This window comes from Sebastes umbrosus, chromosome 19 (genome assembly GCF_015220745.1).
Source record: "Sebastes umbrosus isolate fSebUmb1 chromosome 19, fSebUmb1.pri, whole genome shotgun sequence".
Lineage (NCBI taxonomy): Eukaryota > Metazoa > Chordata > Actinopteri > Perciformes > Sebastidae > Sebastes > Sebastes umbrosus.
In genome coordinates this window covers 6012927-6026929 of record NC_051287.1, presented here as the reverse complement: position 1 = coordinate 6026929, position 14003 = coordinate 6012927, and the positions used below count along the sequence as shown (strand labels likewise).

Sequence of the window (14003 nt, the reverse complement as noted above, 5' to 3'; positions counted from 1 at the left end):
CCACCATTTGTTCCTGCGAGATTTCAGTCAGTTTGTGAGGTGAGTCCACAGTGGAGCTCCAGTCCCGACTGCAGCCTGAGAGGGGAGATGAATAGAGCAGCGAAAAAATGTACATTTCAACTTAATTTATGCTTCTCACAGTACTGTAGTCTGCATGAAATGATTATTATATTATCACAAGTCTTCTTTAACTCCACCTGCTGCTGACAGCAATATTTGATCATTAGTCTGCTAATCAAACATGAGCTTGATCACATTATTGGATTATTCCATTTGATTTGACTGTAATTTAGTGCTAACTGTGAGGTGATGTCACAATTCTTTCTTCAATTCAGCTTCATAACTCTCACCAGTACCAGTGGTGTATGTAACTAAGTACATTTACTCAAGTACTAATCAATTCTATATATATATATACATATATATATATATATATATATACAGAATTATATATTTATTTATAATTCTATTTATAATTATAATTACAGAATATATATATATATATATATAGATAATATAGTATATATATTATATTATATAATTAATTATAATATAATTATATCTATAATTATAATTATAGAATATATATATACTATATATAGTATATTATATATAATATATTTTATTACATATATATACTTTATATATATATATATACACACACATACGTATATATATATATATATATAATATATATATATATATATTATATATATATATATACTGTATATAATGCTGACTTGAATGTCCATTCCAGCCCTGTTAGTTAATGAGAGGCTCTTCTAATAGTCAGTGCAGAGAACAGGTAGGCTTTAGTCTTTTACATTTAAAAAGTTTAATAACATTATTTATGTTTGAGTCACATCTTCCACAGATAAAAAAAAAACATGCATTTATATAAAGCATGTGTCTGGAATGACAATAAAAACTATCCATGATCCTTGATCCTTGGACTGGACATGTTGTCCTCCTGAGGCATGTTGGAAATGTTGGACATGTTGTCCTCCAGAGGCATGTTGGACATGTTGGACATGTTGTCCTCCAGAGGCATGTTGGACATGTTGGACATGTTGTCCTCCTGAAGCATGTTTGACATGTTGTCCTCCTGAAGCATGTTGTCCATGTTGTCCTCCTGAGGGCGCTCTGGCTTCACCACCAGCTGTCTACGTCACATGACCTCATCACGTGATCCCGTCAGGTGACAAACTACAACAGGAAGAGAGTTTCCTCTTTGCTGTTGTTGTGTAAACATGTTCACATCTTATTCGATCTTATTGCATTCAGAATATGACGGAGAAGCAGATGCTCCAGCTGCTACTTGGATCTAAATAACGTTTGGTGTTTGTTTTCTGCGGGTTGAAGGAGGTTTAACGGCGGTATAACGTTACGTTGCTGTTTGTGCTGCAGAAAGGAACCAAACTCCATTATAAAACCTGCTAAGTGAAGCTAATCTTCATTATAAAACGAGGTACGTAAACATTAAGACACAACTGAAGGCATTTCTTGTATAAAGGCAATACGTATGTTGATTCGGCATATATGAAACCTTCCAAATATTATTAAAATTCGTCAAAATATAACAAAAATATGACTTAAAATCGCTTTTAACAAAGTTAGAGCAGTTTCATGCATACTTCAATGTTAACCCCCCTGAGACACACATATTTAGTCTCCTTTGTAAAGTGAAGTTTGGTAAGTTTGATAGGTTAACACACACAAACTCATCATTTTACTAGAATTTTTGTTTTTTGAAGAAGATAATGTTTTAAAGGTCCCATATCATGCTCATTTTCAGGTTCTTACTTGTATTTTGTATTTCTACTAGAACATGTTTACATGCTGTAATGTTAAAAAAACACTTTATTTTCCTCATTCTCTCTGTCTGAATATACCTGTATTCACCCTCCTGTCTGAAACGCTCCGTTTTAGTTTATTTCAACGGAACTGCAATGGAATTGCGTTGCTAGGCAACAGTTTGGGTCCATGTTTACTTCCTGTCAGCTGATGTTATTCACATACACTGCAACAGGAAACAAACTGGGACACATTTAGTATGTTTACGTTTAAAACCGTGTAATGGTCTAGATATTGTATATTTGTGACATCACAAATGGACAGAAATCCTGACGGCTTGTTTCAAACGCACAATTTCTGAATACAGGCTGTGTGTATTTCTCCGTATATTGAGCGTTTTGATAGTTTAACAGTATTTATATAGCACTTAAACCTGCTTTATAACATAAAAGACATGATAATCACACTTTTTACAATATGGGACCTTTAAAACTACCGTATTTGTGCCAAATACCTACCGTGTTTGTGACGTGTTGGTACTGAAATAGTACAAAGATAAACCTAAATTCGAACAATACCTGTTTGTTTTGGTAAACTGAAAACCAAGCTCTTATTTACTTTTATTTTAAAGACTACATATAAATGGGGAAGACAATAAAAGATCCCACAAAGTTAGCATTTGAAGTTGTCTTGTGTGTGATTTATCCCGTCTTCATTAACTCCACCTGCTGGCTGGCAGCAATATTTGATCATTAGCCTGCTTATCAAACTCGAGCCAACGACTTACCCGCATTTGGCGGGTGGCGGGTGCTAGTTTCAGACCTTGCTCATGACAAAAATAAAGAAGCATTAAAATATAATGCAACATCACAGACATTTATATGGTCAGAACAGTTTAACTGAATGATAACAGAAGACCAAACAGATGAGGTTTTTTTTCTGATCGTATTGTATTAACTGTATTGTACATTGTACCTGGCAGGATCAGAGGTCACCATGGGGTCAGCAGTAGAGAGGACAGACGAGCATGTGAGAGAGTATCTGATCTACCGCGGCTTCACCAGCACTCTGAAACACCTGGACACCGAGGTCAAAGCCGACAAGGAGAAAGGCTTCAGGGTAGGACTGATGGGCATATGGATGGATCTGTTTTTGTATGAAGTATTTGGTTCTTTTCCCTAACCTAAGAAATGGATGTGTAATTTTAGGTTCTAAAACATCTTCTGTTTGCAGGTGGATAAGATCATCGATCAGCTGCAGCAGTTTGTCCACAGCTTTGACTTGTTTGGTCTAAAGGAGTACTGGCTTTACCTGGACAGACGTCTGTTCTGCAGACTGGAGGATGTTTACAGATCAACAGTCAACAAGCTGAGAACCAGCCTGTACAGATACTACGTCATCAACACCATCCAGGTAACATCCTGTAGTAGAGGAATCAAGTACGAACAGTTAAAAAATCTCTCTTGTACAACCATGCCTTCGTCCTTTTGTTTTCCTAGAAAGGAAACCTGGAGAGGACTCAGGAGTTTTTCCAGAAGCAGGCGTTAGAGCTGCAGAGTCAGGTCGAGTGGCGTGATTGGTTTATCCTGCCGTTCATCCCCACGCCCGAGCAGAACCCCGCCTTCTCTCCGTACTTCTCCCGCCAGTGGTCCGACACCTTCCTGGTTTCACTGCACAACTTCCTGTCGGTCCTCTTCCAGTGTATGCATATCCTTCAGCTGAAGAAGTTTGCAGTTTAATGTTTTTAGCTGCATTAAATTTAACAATGAAGATGTTGTAATGCATGTCGGAAACTCTGAAAGGCGCCACACTGATCCACTGTGTCCACTGTGTGCCATTTAAACTCTGGATTTGCTGGTTTCCAGTCCTTAACTTGTTCTCACCCCAGCCAGTCCTGTTGAGTTTTGATGCCGAAGTCCAGAAGATGATGAGCGTGACAGAAGAGAACGAACAGCTCCGCCAGCTGGTGAGAATAAAATGATTAAAACAATGTTTGGTAACACTTCATTTTACAGGTCCGCAAACTTCATGGTAATTAGGTGATAATTAGCAAGTAACCTATTTGATATTTCTTTGGAATTACTGCCAAATTACCCCAATATTTACCTCAAAATGTATCGAAAATTACTTTATTATAAACATTATTTGATAATTATGTGCTGAAATAGCACATATATATATATATATATATATGTATATTTATTTATAATATATACATATATATATATATATATATATATATATATATATATTTATAATTTATTTGATCTGGGTTCAGATTTCTTGAAGGTATAACTTTTCTTCATTGACTTTTTTTTTTATTATACTGTATATGCATTTTAAAGATGCTTTTGCACAACATTTCAAGTTTTCCCTTCTTGCTCAGAACTGTAATTAGTGATATTTTGTATTGCATTTGTACTTGTACTTTTTGTTATACCTTCTTGAATTGTTAATTTCTTTGAGATGTTTATCACCCTGGGCGGGTTGGATGGTTAACCGCATCTGTCATCATAGAGCCTGTCAGCCTATTGGTGTATATATACAGTACGGCTGTGGTAATCACTGTTGAACATTTTGACTGGATGAATGTTGTCTGTTTATATTTTGTGATTTGGAATCAGTGCAGGCATTGTTTTTTTTCATTGATGCAACATGTGAATAGTTTTTTTCTCATCAGTCTCATGCTGACGTTTGGCTAAATGGTATTGAGGTATCATATGTCTCGTTGTAGTATCTGACTAGTCTGTCTTGTCGTATCTCTTCCAGCTGTTTGCCCTGCAGACGGAGAGTCGGGACCAGAGAGAGGTAGACGAGATGGTCCACCACAAGCTGCCGGTGTACGTCCAGAACATGGACCGTCTGGGAGACACTGAGCTGTGAGACACTAACATCTCTGTCTTTATTGATGACTGGCTACAACTAAGATGGCTGCCATTCTGTCTGTTTATTTAATGTTCGTTGTGCTGATTTAAAAGACAGTCAACATAATGCTTTTAAATGGGGCTGTCAAAGTTAACGCCATAGTAACGCGTTAACGCAAATTCGTTTTAACGCCACTTATTTCTTTAATGCAACTTGCGATTTTGAGGCTGTAGCGGGCTCAGTTTTACAGCCAAAGTGAAGATACTCATATCATATGAAACTAGAAAACCTAAGGAATCCATTGGTACCAACCATGTCATACTAGCTCGTCGCGAAGGAGGTTAAATAACGCTCCAAACTTACGCTAAAGGTCGGCGAGGAAAAACTGGCATGGCCATTTTCAAAGGGGTCCCTTGACCTCTGACCTCAAGATATGTGAATGAAAATGGTTTCTATGGGTACCCACGAGTCTCCCCTTTACAGACATGCCATGTTGGGCTTGAGTTTGCCATTTTTTTAATGCTAAATGCAGTACCTGTGAGGGTTTCTGGACAAAATGTGTTATGTTAATTGATTTCCAATAATAAATATATACATACATTTGCATAAAGCAGCATATTTACCAACTTCCATGTGGATAAGAGTATTAAATACTTGACAAATCTCCCTTTAAGGTACATTTAAACAGATGTAAAAAGTGCAATTAATTTGCGTTTAAATATTTGAATCGATTGACAGCCCTACTTCTAACGGAAGTTATTTATTGGACCCAAATCTCTGGAAACTTCTTAAAGATACTAGATCACCAGGCATAAACTAAGTTCTACTTTTATTCAGTTTAAGCACTTCGAGGGTAACTTCCGTATTTTTCAACCTAGACCCTATTTTCCCATGTTTTTGTGTCTAAGTGATTAATGGGGACAAAAATATTTGAAATTGGTTCAATCATCTAAATATTCAGCCATGACATTGAAAATCTTTAAAATAACACTAAGCTACACTAAAACTACGCAAGAACAAGCACTGTCAGAGTTACCCTTTAAATGGAAAAACGAAAACTGTGTTACGTGTTGTTACAGACGGCAGCCGTCTTCTATCTTCTCTCTAAAAGGTCTTTCCGTCCATCGCAGCTTTGTGTTTTTCACCCTGATGTGTTTTTTTTATTTATTTCGTTCCACCAAACACGGGACAGACACATGAAATGTTTCTGGTGTTGGCACTTTAGCATGCTAGCTTGTTGTTCAATTTTACCTCAGTGCATTGACTGACTGCTTTTGTTTTACTGCTAATTTATTATAAAAGTTTCACTATGAAGTCTAATATGTTGATTATTTAGAATAGAGCTCTTTGCTGAATTTTAGAACATAACATGTCCGACCTCCTGCTAAATGAAAGGCTCTAAAGTTCTTTGCTAATGCTACTGAAAGTTGAAGGTATGATTTGAGTTGTGAGATTCACCTCTGAACTCTGAGGATAAAGTAGAACGTTTTTGGCGTTAATAATCTTCCCTAGAAACATCAGTGTTATGAGAAGTGATGAAGATGGAGGAATGTGAGGACATTTTTTATTTTTTTTTTGGTCGTTCAGAAGCTTCGTATTTTTCTTTATCCCAGAGTCACTTTTAGAAGAATTTTAAGGTACTTTAATGCAGAGATAACTGCTGAATTATTTTGTTTATTGACATAAAATATCTATTTAAAAAGCGTGTGCTGTTTTACACTGTATGCTGTGATGCAGTTGCTGTTGCCAAATAAACAATTCACCTGATGAATTGTTGTTTCTGGTTTATCACACGCTGACAGAGGACTGTAGAATATATAAAATGAGTACTACTAATAAGACACTTTAATATACAGTAAAACATAACATCATTTCACAAACACATATTATTTTTATGCCTCCGCACAGGCATTTTTCGGGTTGTCCGTCCGTCCGTTTGCTTGTACCGTTCTTGTGAAAGCGATATTTTTCGGAACGCCTGGAGGGAATTCCTTCAAATTTGGCATAAAAGTCCTCTTGGACTCAAGAATGAACGGATTCGATTTTGGTGGTCAAAGGTCACTGTGACCTCACATCTGTCCCATTCTCGTGATTCTGATATCTCAGGAACGCCTGGAAGGAATTTCATTACAACCAGCACAAACATCCACTTGGACTTTAGGATGAACTGATTAGAATTTGGTGATCAAAGGTCACTGCGACCTGACACAACTTAAGAATTCATATGCTACTTATGACAATTTCACGTAAATGTCTGACAGGATAAAATGATGAAGTGATGATATTTAGGACCGACATGGATGTAAATTGACTGGTTGGTGGAGGCATAAAACCGTAAGGCGTTAATCCTAGTTTCTTTCTGCAGCAGTAACCAAAAAAAGGTATGGTCAACAAATATCCAATTTTTTACACTAGATATGTACAATGGTGCAGTGGTTAGCACTGTCGCCTCACAGCAAGAGGGCCGCAGGTTTGATACCGGCTTGGTGTGAATGTGAGAATATTTTGTTCTATTTAAAACATATTGTGAATTTTGGAAATGATTACATCAATCGATCGAGGTCTGATCGCATTGAAAATATGATTTGGTTATTGAAAAATGTGATTAATAATTTCAGATGGCTCTTATACACAATGTTTAACCTTATGGATTAAATTGTGATCAATTTGGACTTTTCAGAATTTCTGAGTATTTTCTTACCAAAGCCTAGTAGACTATTTTAAACTTCCGTTTAAACATCAGGGAAAATAGTTGTTAGGAACATCCTGAATTAAGACATTGAACTGGACACCAGCTTCTATTAAACAAGATAAAAAGAAACAAGACAGCCCAACAACATGAGGTCCCATGTGTTACAGTACTTGGCTGAATGCATTTCACAGTTTGTACTGTTGGCGTCCGCTGATTAGGCTGCAATAAGACCAAGAGCCTACAGCTAGCCTAGCAGTTCTTTAATGTTCATTGTTAAGAAAAACAAACTGAACCATGAATGTCTAGACAATATTTCATGGTGGTGCACTGACAGACATTGTCATTCCCAGGGCCGCTACGGTGGCTAAAAACAACTGTTAATACGTGATTGCTTTGTCATCATCGCCTTTCTCCCCACCGACGTAAAATCGCATCTGCTTTGCTTTGTTCACCCCCAGAGACTTGGTGTCGAGCCAGCGCCCTGTCAGCACCACCACCACTCCTTCCAGAAACTTCTTCTCTACATTCCTGCCGCAGGCCAGACGCACTCCGGGGAAACCCGCTCAGTTCAGCTCTGGGTCCTCGCCAAGCCAGGTAGCGGTGGGCAGGAAAGACCTATCGACCAATCCGGTAAGAGGAGAAGGTGTTTAAAAGTTTGGAGATGATTCTCTTGTTTGACAGGCGTTTCGGTCTATCACACCATCGCCAACGCCACACCGCTTTGTCCTCAACGGGTGTGCGCCCTTATCAGGCTTTAGAAATCTCTTCAGAGACCTGTAGGGAGCTTCACAGATGTTATGTTATAGCTGTAACCTCTGGCAGCCATATTGAAGGTCCTCAACATTGTGAGTGACTGATATAATTCTAACCTGAGATCATCTTCTATATCTAAAATGAATTTATGTTTTATAGCCTGCAAAGTCAAAAGAGGCAGTCCAAGCCAAGGAGGTGAAGCCAGTGTCCAGCCAGGCATCAACCAGTGAACCCGCGAGCTCCCAGTCGACAAACCACTCGACAAACCAGTCAACAAACCAACCTACAAACCAGCCAACATATCCCAGACACAAGAGAATCCAGGACCATGAGAAAGACAGGAAGGAGCTTTTCTCCAAACCACCACCGCAGGTACCTGAAGGTCACAGCAGTTTGGTACATTTTTACAACATCTGGTTTCCTTGTTCAGTCAGTTTTTATTAAATGTATAATATGTAGTAGCTGTTGGTTGCTGTTTGTAAACATTCAAAGTTGGCCCCTCCTCCTCGTCGGCTCGAGAGAGCGAGCTATAGAGTGAATGAAGAGAGGGAGCGGAGTTAGTGAGAACAAGGCAGTGAATCAGAGAAATAGAACGTTATTGCTGAAGCTCAGGACAGGTTGCCAGACTATACTGACAATAGCCTTCCATGTATTATCTTCAGACACCAGAGAAGAAAGGGGAGGCGGGAGAGACGGAGCTTCTTGCCGAGACCTCCAGCGAACCTCCCGCCTCCTGCTCGAACAGCAAGAACTGCGGAGCAGGAGAAGAAGGAGGAGGTCTTTCAGTGGAACAGCCTTTCATCAAACTCAGCCAGGAGGAGTACGCAGAACACCACTCCTCCATCATGCACTGCAGGTCAGCCTTCAACACACTTCCCCAGTTTGGTTTAACTGGTCATGAGCCTGCTTGGTTTCTGAACAAAGTCATAGATTTTAATCACAGGTGGACTTGACCGACTTTTAAAGTCACATAAAAGATAAAACCGAAAACATCATTCTCTCTGTCATCCATTTCTCCTTCCTCTGTTTTCCAGGGTTGACTGTTCCGGTCGCCGGGTTGCCAGTTTGGACGTAGACGGAGTCATCAAGGTGAATTTGCATAATTTGTCTTTTAGATTAGATTCAACTTTATTGTCGTTGCACATAGTACAAGTACAACGAAATGCAGTTTTGCATCAAAGCAGTGCTGATTAAGACAATATATGCAAATGAGGATATTTGTGGTGTATATACATCTATACAGATTGTAGATAAGGTATATTCTGATGAATAAGAGTTAAGTATAAGTTGCATACTGATGAAATATTGTATAAAAAATGCTGTATAAGAGTATTATACAGGAGAGGTTTGTACAGATGACGATATGTCCATAGGGGCTAAATTAATATTATATAGGAGGAACATTACATATGAGAATGAGTTGTCGTAGGTTTTACGAACATAGAAAATAAAAAACAACAACATGCATATTACCGTACATAACTAATTGAAACACATAATAAGGCCTTCATCCTCCTCTCCCTCAGGTGTGGTCATTCAACCCCATCATGCAGACCAAAGCTACCATTATGTCCAAGTCTCCTCTGCTGTCTCTGGAGTGGGCCACCAAACCAGACCGACTGGTAAGAGCAACACACAGACTGCACGTTTACTGAGTTTAGTGTCATTAACAGCATTAATCAGGTTTCTATTTATACTTTAACCTGATAAATGATTACATTCAGTCATCAATAAACTGCTCTCTGTGTGTGGTCAGTTGTTACTAGGCAGCGGTGTTGGCACAGTGCGGCTGTACGATACGGACGCCAAGAAGAATCTTTATGAGATGAACATCGATGAAACTCATCCGCGGTAATCCTGCTTGTCTGTCCACTGTACTGTGTTACAGGTTTTTTACACTTTTTTTTGTTTTGGGTAAAAACTACATGCTTAAGTTTTGCATTTTGTCACAGAGCAATGAATAATGTTTGTTGTTGAAGTACAAATTCTGATAATAATATGTCCCTCCTCTGGCTCTCAGTATCTTGTCTTTAGCCTGCAGTCCCAGCGGTTCGTCGTTTGTCTGTACAGCGGCAGCTCTTAGTCGATCTGGAAATGGCGAACCTGGATCACGACTTCCTATACCGGTGTCTGGAAAGCTGCTGCTCTGGGACACCAAGACTGTCAAACAGCAGGTAATTAAACAGCTAGTTCAGTAACAGTTATTGCACCCGATTCGACTTTGGTCAGGCCATTAAATAGGCGTTATCAGTTGCTATAAGCACCATAGATGTGGGTCATTAGGGGCCTACTAGGCCTACTACGTTGTAAAAGTGAAAGTGAAACTTAAAAGCAACACGTTCTAACATGTAAAACTGAATGTAACGTCACATTTTGAACACAAACAAAAAGCTTTTTTAAGTTTAGGCAACAAAACTACAACTTCTTCAGGTTTAGGCTATAAAACTACAACTTCTTTAGGTTTAGGCTATAAAACTACAACTTCTTCAGGTTTAGGCTATAAAACTACAACTTCTTTAGGTTTAGGCTATAAAACTACAACTTCTTCAGGTTTAGGCTATAAAACTACAACTTCTTTAGGTTTAGGCTATAAAACTACAACTTCTTCAGGTTTAGGCTATAAAACTACAACTTCTTTCGGTTTAGGCAATAAAACTACAAGTTATTTAGGTTTAGGCAACAAAACTACAACTTATTTAGGTTTAGGCAACAAAACTACAACTTCTTTAGGTTTAGGCAACAACACTACAACTTCTTTAGGTTTAGGCAACAAAACTACAACTTATTTAGGTTTAGGCAACAAAACTACAACTTATTTAGGTTTAGGCAACAACACTACAACTTCTTTAGGTTTAGGCAATAAAACTACAACTTCTTTAGGTTTGGGCAGCAAAACTTCAACTTCTTTGGGTTTAGGCAACAAAAAGACAACTTCTTTAGGTTTAGTAAATAAAACTACAACTTCTTTAGGTTTTGGCAATAAAACTACAACTTCTTTAGGTTTAGGCCATTGCTCACAAGTTAACCACTTGAACACCAAGCATATTGTGTACACGACATTCCAGGCTGTAAAGGTTGTGTGAAGGCACCAGAAGACGATCGCTCACGGATATGAGTCAGGCACTTTTCTACTGTACATATTAAGAAGTGGCCTAACTGAAACAAAAATCAGAACTGAAGTTTTGCCACTACACTTACCGCTATTATGTTAATATGCTAACATTGAATATGTAACAATAAGCTCTGCTTACAGCTGAACCATGCTAATGTTTAGCATGTAATGTTTATGCACACTAACCTGATAAAAATGATACGGTAACACTAATAACTTAATGTGTACACTAATGTTATCATGGTAATTGTAGTGTTAGCAACTGCATGTTTAGCATTAGATTTAGTGTATGTAATGTGGCTGTAGTGTAATCAGTGTTCTGTGTGTCTCTCAGCTCCAGTTCTCTCTAGAACCTGAACCAGTAGCCATTAACTGCACAGCCTTCAACCACAATGGAAACCTGCTGGTGACCGGAGCTGCTGACGGAGTCATCAGACTGTTTGGTAGGTGTTTATCAGGGACACAACTAATCATTTATTTTCATTGTAGATTCCTTTGTTAACTATTTCTGCTCACTTACAGTGTAAACTCTCAGAGATAATGACAGATAAGAGCTCCAAGTGACATCTTTCGAAATATTTTTCTTATTATCTGATTCTTTCTTCTCAGCAAAGACTATTAAATCAGTCCTGAGCATTTTAATATCTTACTGAACCAGCTCTGCCCATTAAACAGCATATTGTACAATACAGTATATTGATGTGTAGTGACGATAAGTTGCTGTGTGAAAGCATAGTTCTACTTTTTATTTTTTATTTTTGAGTAATTTCTGTAACATTTCCATATGAATCTAACAGTATAACTGAATTCTCTGCTGTAGATATGCAGCGGTATGAGAGCGCTATGAGCTGGAGAGCTCACGACGGAGAAGTTTACAGTGTGGAGTTCAGCTATGACGAAAACACAGTCTTCAGCATCGGGGAAGATGGCAAGGTGTGTGTTTATTTTGTTGAAAACCCATCATGGTTATAGACTGTCTATAGATAAAAAAAAATGTATTTTAAATCTTGGACTTTTCAAAACATGTTTTAATGTTGCTATTATATTATATTATATTATATTCATTCAATTAATATAATATAATATTATATTATATTATATAATATAATATTATATTATATTATATTATATTATATTATTTTATATTAATGAATGAATCTGTGTATGTGTTCAGTTCATCCAGTGGAACATCCATCGGTGTGGGGTGAAGCAGTCAGAGCAGGCTTTACCTCAGGACGCCACCGGGCCCTTCGTCCTGTCAGGGTACAGCGGATACAGACAGGTAAGTAGTGTTACCATGGAAACAGGTTTATCTGCAGTATATATTATTTATGTGTGTCATTTACTTCTCTTTTACTAAAGCATTTAGAGAACCAGGATGACATCACAGGCATAATTAATTAGGTCACAGGAAAATAAATCCAAGTTAAAAGAATGAAATAGATCAAATAAAATGAATGTAAACGTTGATTTCTAAATTTGTGAGTGAACTCTTGTTCAGGTTCAGGTTCCTCGAGGTCGACTCTTTGCCTTCGACTCTGAAGGCCAACACATCCTGACCTGTTCCAGCAATGGAGGACAAATATACAGAGTAAATACACCTTCATAAGATAAGATTAAATGCAAAAATGTATTTATCCCGACTCAAGGGAAATTCATCATCATATGTGCACCTCTCATCCACGCTCAGCTGTTCTGGTCAAACTTTACATTTTCTTGAATATTTTTGTATTTATATCGCAACCTTCTTGAAATGCTCTTTAAAGTTTGTATATATGTTGTGTATATTTTGTATTATTTTTTATGCATTTTGATTTTCTTTCAGCTTTTTTTTAAAATAAGAAATTAAATTAGTAATTGTGAAGTTTTTACTGGTTAAAACAACGTGAATATTTTCACACTTTTTTTGTTTTGTTTACCCTTGCTGGTTTATAATGAATATTTTTGTTTAAACTATGTTTTATAATTTGATTTTCTAACATGTTTCACCTCCCCGTCTTCCAGCAGACCAACGGGGAGCCGGCTCTGGAGAGCGTGCTGTCGCTGGGCGGGCACAAAGCACCGGTGGTGACGGTTGATTGGTGCTCGGCGGTGGACTGCGGCACCTGCCTGACCGCCTCCATGGACGGGAAGATTAAACTGAGCACGCTCCTGGCACAGAAGTCCTGACTGATGACCTGATAGGGTCGGAGGTCATCAGAATTTATCATCAGTGATGGAGATTAATTCAGATTCTGATGAATACAGTAGCCTATGTCATTGTTTCATCATGTGATACAAACAGTAAAAACTCACCAACCTGTTATAAATTCATATTAACATTAAAATCCCACTGAAAGTTCAATCTGAGAGCTGGTTTCTTTCTTACGGCTGCATTCGTTGATTTTTCTAGGCCTCTATGGGGGCAGAGGAACTCCACAACGGTCTGACAGACTCACAGCCCTGACGTATTATCACCTTATTAAGTTGTTGCTAACATGTTTGCAAGCAGCTGCCTAATTCCACATTAAGCAGAGCAATGTCATCATCATATTGGAGTTGTGCTTCTGGCCACCTGATCAATGTAAGTCCAATATTCACCCTCCTTTTAGCTTTGGTTTGGTCTCCAACTATGGAGGACCACAAGAGTGACGAAAAATAGTAATACAGCATTTAATTGACTAATAACTAATTGTACAATAAAAATAGGCATTAAAGATCCCATATTGTAAAAAGTGAGATTTGCATGTCTTTTACATTATAAAGCAGGTTTAAGTGCAATAAAAATACTGTTAAACTATCAAAACG

The 14003-nt window shown here is 37.9% G+C and overlaps 1 protein-coding gene across 1 annotated transcript; it reads left to right on the top strand.

Moving 5' to 3' along the window:
- The first annotated feature begins 1192 nt into the window (after positions 1–1192).
- Positions 1193–13562, top strand: wdr91 (WD repeat domain 91). The gene is made up of 18 exons (XM_037753187.1): positions 1193–1468; positions 2777–2913; positions 3028–3207; positions 3294–3501; positions 3678–3760; positions 4564–4673; positions 7810–7981; positions 8264–8476; positions 8767–8960; positions 9139–9193; positions 9631–9726; positions 9861–9955; positions 10125–10278; positions 11551–11659; positions 12037–12149; positions 12391–12498; positions 12718–12807; positions 13221–13562. Exons 2-18 carry the CDS (start codon positions 2791–2793, stop codon positions 13383–13385), a joined length of 2268 nt encoding a protein of 755 aa, XP_037609115.1. The 5' UTR covers positions 1193–1468; positions 2777–2790; the 3' UTR covers positions 13386–13562.
- The last annotated feature ends 441 nt before the right edge of the window (positions 13563–14003 follow it).